The 7,366-nt window shown below is 41.1% G+C and overlaps 1 protein-coding gene across 1 annotated transcript; it reads left to right on the top strand.

Annotated features, from left to right (window-relative positions):
- The first annotated feature begins 1,294 nt into the window (after window positions 1-1,294).
- sebox (SEBOX homeobox) lies at window positions 1,295-3,388 on the top strand. Its single transcript, XM_088301160.1, has 3 exons — window positions 1,295-1,428; window positions 1,654-1,859; window positions 2,421-3,388. The coding sequence occupies exons 1-3, from the start codon at window positions 1,326-1,328 to the stop codon at window positions 3,105-3,107; spliced, it is 996 nt and encodes a 331-aa protein (XP_088157286.1). The 5' UTR covers window positions 1,295-1,325; the 3' UTR covers window positions 3,108-3,388.
- The last annotated feature ends 3,978 nt before the right edge of the window (window positions 3,389-7,366 follow it).

Raw genomic sequence — 7,366 nt, 5'->3', positions numbered from 1 at the left:
GGCCCTCCAGTTACTCACCCCTGCTGTCGATGGTTTATATCATACATATATTTGCATAGACAAAGTAATTGGTTGAGAAAGAATATTCTACGTCACCTGGCCAATTAAAGCATCTGTCCAGCCAAGATGGCCCGTTTTTCACTAACAAGCTGAGTTTATATACTTTTTGATCAGGAAACTGAAATGATCATTTTATCTTTTTTTTATCTATTCATTTTGGAGAAATTTGGAAATAAGTGACAACTTCGAAAACGCCTACCCCCCCACACCCACACACACTTTCATTGCTTATAAAAAAAAAGTCCAAAAACGACGATCAATTGGCACCAAAATTCTTGCAGACATCCATTGACACATATCAAAAGAATTATCCTCTCCGTGGCTTGCTTATATGAGAATGGGGAACTGTGGAAGTGAGCAGAGACACATAGACGTTTGCTGGGAGGACCGCACACTGCCTCTGTAAACATTGACTCTCCCGAAGCGGCCCGACTAAAAGCATATGCGGCTCCGCGATGCGCACGGTTCCAGAAGACAGAGCCAAGGTGTTCGATGAGGTCTTTATCTGAAATCGACGCCCACTCGCCCTCACGCCGAAGCTGGTGCCTGCAAGCGCATTCGGACAACGCGTGCGACTGCTTGGGAGGCAACCGCGCGACATGAAGAGCAGAACTAATCATTGGAGCAATATTACCTCGCTTGCCTCCCTGTTGTGATGTAGACGCTGAAACCGGAAAAAAATAATAAGCCAAGTCCAAAAGGGGGCGTGACAATTTGTCGTAAATCTCATCGCAAAAAAAAAAAAAAACTTTAACCACTACAGAGTCTTGTAGTGGGGTGAATTTTTGTACTGATGTCATTTTTACATACATACCTATTATATAAGTGCCAATGGGAACGTCAATCAAGCGTCCCTTCAAGAATTAAATGACCTACCCATAGTCATGGTTTAGTAAAATAATCAGTTTCAGTTCCATCGTCACAACATACATGGACTTTAAGTGTAAATAATGTGACCAAATCTAATATTGTTGTATGGTAGATGATGAAAAATAAGATTGAAAAGATTGTTTCTCAAGTATTGTCCATCTATTAGGGGACATTCAAAACAGCATGATTTGATTCTCAGTAATTTGAGATTAAAGTGGGTGCTGCTTTAATACCTGGATTTCCTGTGTGTGTGCATGCGTGTGTTTGCAGGCGTGTGTGTGTGTGTGTGTGTTGGGGTGGGGTGTTGTGGGTATAAGAGGTGGTCCCCGTCATCTCTGTCAAATCATACATCAACTGTCAAAGGATCAGTGAGTGACTGTGTTTGTGCAGTGATAATGGCTCTGTTCATGGATGCAGATTTCTCATTAGTAAAGACAAACCAGCCGGCAGATGTGGTGGATTTGACAGGGTTATTTGGGGAACAGGTACACAGCAAAGGTAAGACAAAACAACATCTGGAAATGAATTATTTGATATGTATGTTTTCATAAATATTTTGAAGGGTATCATATTTATTTGTGTCGTCCCAGACATGTTTTAGACCATCATCATCAGTCAATACGGCATATTGTATCGTAAAAATGATACTTCTCAACAAAGTAAATCCAACAAAACTTTTTCAATTATCATAAATAACAACAATTCTTTTCCGTTTTTCCGAAGACGTTGACAGTGAGAGTGCACCACCCACCTCAGAGCCGGACCGAGCTGCCTGTCTGAGCGAGGGTCCGAGAAAGAGGAAGCGGACCATCTTTAGCCGAGCTCAGCTGTCCGAGCTGGAGCAAGCATTTGCGATCACTCCCTACCCCGACATCACCCTCAGGGAGAGGCTGGCCGTGCACACGCATCTGCCCGAGAGCAAAATTCAGGTGGGTGAGCTGAACAAGAGTCGCTCTTCATTTTGAAATGACACAAGTGACTGGGCACATCATTAGGCACACCTGACTTGTATGAGAAGAACACATTACATTAGAAATAACTTGCAATAACAACAACATATATTTCTACATTAGATGCTCCAATAAAGTAATCAAAACAGTGAAGCGTCTTTGTAAAGGATGGCCGAGTGGTCTAAGGCGCCGCGTTCCGGACCCAGTCTCCCCAGGAGGCCTGGGTTCGAATCTCGTGGCTGCCAGGATGGCCGAGTGGTCTAAGGCGCCGCGTTCAGGACCCAGTCTCCCCAGGAGGCCTGGGTTTGAATCTCGAATTTCCCCATTGTGGGACTAATAAAGGCATTATTATTAAAAGAGAAATAATTGATTAAGTTCTTGCATTGGATCTTATCAGATGGTGCTGGTGTACCGTATGTGTAAAGTGGCAGTTCATTACATTGGGTCAATATTTTTCTTGATGAAATTCTAATCATTTAATGTTACGAAAGTGAGTTGAGGTCTAATGCCACAGAGACTGAAAATAGAATTCTTGCACAGGTGTGGTTTCAAAACCGAAGAGCCCGGAGTATCAAGACTGGGAGATTGCCCAAGTCCACCAAACATGTTGTGACAAGTAGGGGGCTCACAGAACGCACCTCTGGGCTGATGACCTCGCCTTTCCCTTCCTCAACTTCCTTGGCGGACATATTCAGACCGGAGCAAAACCAGTCCTGTGACGACATCCCACAATTCTACTCTGACTGGATTCAACTTTACAGCAACCAGTCTGCACCATCCACTTCATCGCGCCACACGCAGGCCACGACTGGCTCTCCGAAGCGTTCGGAGTCTCGTCTCTGGGAGGAGGAATGGCATCAGCGGCCGCAACTTGGGTCCACCCTCCCGACTTTCCTTCCTGGTTCGTTTTCACATCCCGTCACCAGACAACCTCCCCATTCGGCATCGAACCACTCCTACCAGGCGCTCAGGAACTTCAAAGCTCAGGGCCTGGTTCAGTCTGGGGCTCATCAGGCGATTTACGGAGCCGGAGCGGGAGGCCACGTTTCTGTCGACCAAGTCGTTCCTTCTCCCTCTCAGCCAGCGTATTGGGAGGTAACTCAGGGCCAAGGACATCACCACCACCATCACCATCATCACACACAAACGGGACCGCAGACTTCTATGGGCTACATTTCAGACCTCATCTACAATGCTGCTATTGTGACCAACTTCCTGGAGTTCTGATGACTCGTACTGACAAATGAATTTCCCTTTTATGTCCTACGTGTCTAAATACACAAACTCCACTTGTTTCATCAAATTGAATTAACATCTCACATGGTGTGTACTGTTCTTAGTCTGCCCTTGTGTTCATATTCCAATCGTTTTTTAGATGTAGTTTGCTTTCATTCTCACAAAAATGTAATGCCAAATGTCATTCAATTAGTTAACACTGTACTAATACAGACGTTGATGAACTTTAAAGTAGGAAATAAGAGATGGCAAATTCAACTATAAATACTTCAACATACGTTATCTGTGTTGTGTTGACATTTGTGTTTCGCTGAGTTGTGTTGTTTCCTGATTACATCGTGTGACTCGCTGGGCAGGAGGGGTGAACGAGGAGACTGGGAGAACAGATGGAGAAGAGAGGGTGAGAGATCCGTGTGTACTGATGACGGTTTGCTCCGAGTTGGCGTCGGCTTCGGCCCACAGTAGCTGTATTATAACAATAAAATGGAGATTACTAAATGAACGCCTGACGTCGTATCTTTGGAAAACACTACAATACAACTATGCAACCTGCAAATTTGAATGCAATTCATTGAGTGGCAAAGGCTGACTTTCAAGTTGGTCCGACACAATCTCCTATAGGAAATAAACTAAAGTGAATTAAACCCCATATGATAACGTTTTGAGGAACAGTTTGTTGTTAGAAATGATTTTATTCACATTACAGAGACATTAACCATTGTGAAAAACTAAATATAACAAAAATAAAATAAGACAACTCATCCTGTGCAGGCACCTCATGGCCATTTAATTGAAGAGAAAAGAGGAGGGCGTTGGAGAGGAACTGTCAATAGCTGTGTTTGCAGAGGCGGGTGAATCAGTCCGTCAGTCAACCTTCCGTCATTATTTCAGGCCGGCCCAGTCTGTCGTTGGCGGCGGCAGCCAATTGGCATCGAGAATATACCTACTACGTCACGCACGCATAAAAAATAACTAAAAGGAAACAACACACACACACACACACACACACACAGCTTGGTGATTGGTGAAATACAAATCAATACGGGATAATGTCATTGCGGTCAGTGGGACCGAAAAGTATACAACACACTTTTTTTTTTGTTGGGCGTTTGGTACTGCTGAATTAATTTGTTGTCTGGTATTTAACAAATATATTAACATATACACTGGCCTTGTATAATCACTGTGGCTCTATTATATCTAAATATAACTGTATACAGTATTGATTCGTAGTGTAATAAACATACATCCATCCATTATTCGTCCTGCTTCTCCTCACAAGGGGCGCTGGAGCCTATCCTAGCTGTCTCCGCGCAGTAGGCGGGGGACACCCTGAACTGTATGCCAGCCAATCGCAGGGCACACATAGACAAACAACCATCCGCGCTCACACTCATAGCTAGGGGCAATTTAGAGGGTCCAATCAACCTGCCATGCATGTTTTTGGAAAGTGGGAGGAAACCGAAGTACCCGGAAGAAACCCATGAGACATGCAAAGTCCACACGGGAAGGCCAGAATCGATCCCGCAACCTCTGCACTGTGAGGCCATCGCGGTAACCAGATGTCCACCATGCTGTTTACCAAACAATAACGAAAAAAAATGTGACTAAAGTCTGCAACAGTGTGTTTCAATTCCACTTTGATGGTTGCTATGCGTTGCCCCCTCTGGAGGCATCAGACAAAAAATGCCCAAAAATGGTCAAAATTTAACGTGGGAGATAATCAATCATTCATCCTTCAATCCTTGATTGTTTGGGTTACCGAACAGTACTACTACTAAAGCTAAACTGGCATTTTTTTTTTTTTTGCTTACCGGATCAAGGTATGACAAATCTGACAAGAACACAGAACGAGGTGCTTGCATATTGGACAGCTCACTGCAGATGGCGTGCAAGCTAGGGAACGTACTTTACAGTTAACTTTCCTTTTAGTGTCTCTGTTGTGTGAGTTTCTGCGCCACGCGTGGGGTGAAGCTGTGGCGTATTGAACGGACCCATGGTTGGACTGCTGGTTCACTAGCGGCTAGTAGCAAATAGCCGCTACTAGCCCGCATATTCACAGTGGAGCTGCCCAAACTCACCATTGTCTTGCACTTTGAAGTAGCAATAAACCTCGGGGTAAATGCAACCACCGATGAAATGAGGATACAAACACATTCTAGGGGCCCCGAAAGCATCACTGGGCCCCATTTTCTTTTCCAACAACCAAAAAAATATGCACAGTTGAAAAAGTGCAAAGAATTTAAAGCTCAATCTGTAAGGCTCGAAATATACTTTTTCTTTGCGGGACAGTTTTGCTAATCAATTAACTAAATAGAGGAGCAAATTTGTATTTTGAGAAGCAAATTGTGCAGGTAAATCCCATGGATTTGAATCAAGGGTTTTATTAAACAATAAAAATATGACAATATAATGAATGAACAATTGATTTTTTTGTTTTACATAATCAAATGTGTGTAAAGCAACAAATTGTATTTTCTTGACCAGGAACATTTGGGGGATGGGGGCAATTTCCAACCACAAATATACATTTCACTTTAAACTTTGTATTTCTGAATGAGTTGTATGGTCTTTTAGAAAAGAACAGCAGATTCAAAAAGATAAAGATCTACTTCAATGTAGTTTTTAGAACATTTGTGCCACAGACTTTAAAAGTCAAAATCAAAACTGGAAGTAATATTCATTGGAAGATGCACAAGTTTTGTACATTGTTTGATGTTGATGCCCTTTAACAAAATGGAAGCCCAACTGAGAAGGTCGTCCATGAACACAACACAACACATTTACTCTAAGCCTGCTTTTCTCCACTGTGGAATCAAGGCTAGACCGTATATTCCTCTCACAACAGCCAACTTGTGATTATGTTCTAAGAAGAACTGTGGCATGTTACTATATACCGGGGCTCTCTGAGAATTATTTTTCAAAACATCCTGATTAAAATAATTCCTTGTGCAGGGATACCATGAAAGGAATAGTTGTTTTCTAAATCTGTCTACTTGTGTAAGTATCATGAGGGTTATATACAGTAGGCAGGCGGAATAAACTAATGAAAATTAAAGCCAAAGCTTTGGGGTCTATCAGCTTACAGGTCCTGTAATTATGCTTGGATTTAAGTTTTGAAATATTACATGAGAAGTATAATACATACACGAATATGACGGATGGACAAGACAGTCAGTCGTGCAGTGGACAGTGATCTCTGCATATCACAATCATCTTTAATACCAAATAATCTTTCAATAAACCTTTAATCCGGGTGTCAAATCTCAGAATTCAGGAAAATACTTTTTCCCCTCCAGATGTAGTTACATCTTTTAATCCTCCCATTTATGTGATAGGACCAAACAAGAGGACGCTGACAAAAAATAAGACAAAAAAAAAATATATATATATATATCTCAAGAAGGGATCAGGGATGACTGATCATCTGAGTCTTGTTTGAAATGTTTTTTGAATTGTTGATTACAGACAGTAAAGTAATCTTTTTGTATGTTATTGGTGACATCTGACATGAAACGCGCATCGACAGCTTGTCAACTAGTTTAAATATTCGAGAAGGGCGAAAATAAACATACAGATTTGTGTGAATATCTTTGACCAGTGTAACCTGGTTAGACTTGTAAATACAAATAAACAACACAATGCCAACTTCCAAAGTTTGACTATTCTTACAAATATTTGTGACTTGAGATTCCTTGATTCAAATTTATTTTTCTGGTACATGTGAAGACATTGCCTGCTAGTTCTGTAGTTTTCGTTTGGGACACATTTTAAGATGACAAATACAACAGTACTTTGCGCTCATTTTTCCTGACCCACGACCTTTGAAGAATTTATTATTTTTACTATAATTTAGTGCGTTAACAGCTGTAGACTGTAGAGGAGTGTTGTTAAAATGTATTCTCACTGTATTCCTTAATGCTGCTCTCACCTAATTAAATAGAGCTAAAAAGAAAAAAAGAATGAATAAAAATCATCAGGAAAAGGAAGCTACTTGCACAAAATGGTATGTACAATTGCAGTATAAGTGTGCATGATTTTATTGAGATGAATATGAAAGAAAATGACAGGTGTTCGTTTTATTGGGATTAACTCATGAGAATATTTATTATGTTTTGATTTCGGGGGAAAAATAGATAAAATGATAGCAGTAAAATTTTAAATGAATGACAGCAGATAAAAAAATCACAAAAAGGAACATTAAATAACGCTGATCAAAACATTTTGATTAAACTTTTCAAAATTATTTT

The sequence above is a fragment of the Idiotropiscis lumnitzeri genome, chromosome 7 (assembly GCF_059441095.1).
Source record: "Idiotropiscis lumnitzeri isolate Australia: NSW breed Sydney's pygmy pipehorse chromosome 7, RoL_Ilum_1.0, whole genome shotgun sequence".
NCBI lineage: Eukaryota > Metazoa > Chordata > Actinopteri > Syngnathiformes > Syngnathidae > Idiotropiscis > Idiotropiscis lumnitzeri.
This window is presented reverse-complemented; position numbering and strand designations above follow the sequence as displayed.

Coding starts and splice junctions, on each gene's coding strand:
- sebox (XM_088301160.1), top strand. CDS start 1,326: ATGGCTCTGTTCATGGATGCAGATTTCTCATTAGTAAAGACAAACCAG. Junction 1,429..1,653: donor GGAACAGGTACACAGCAAAG/GTAAGACAAAAC, acceptor GTTTTTCCGAAG/ACGTTGACAGTGAGAGTGCA. Junction 1,860..2,420: donor TGCCCGAGAGCAAAATTCAG/GTGGGTGAGCTG, acceptor ATTCTTGCACAG/GTGTGGTTTCAAAACCGAAG.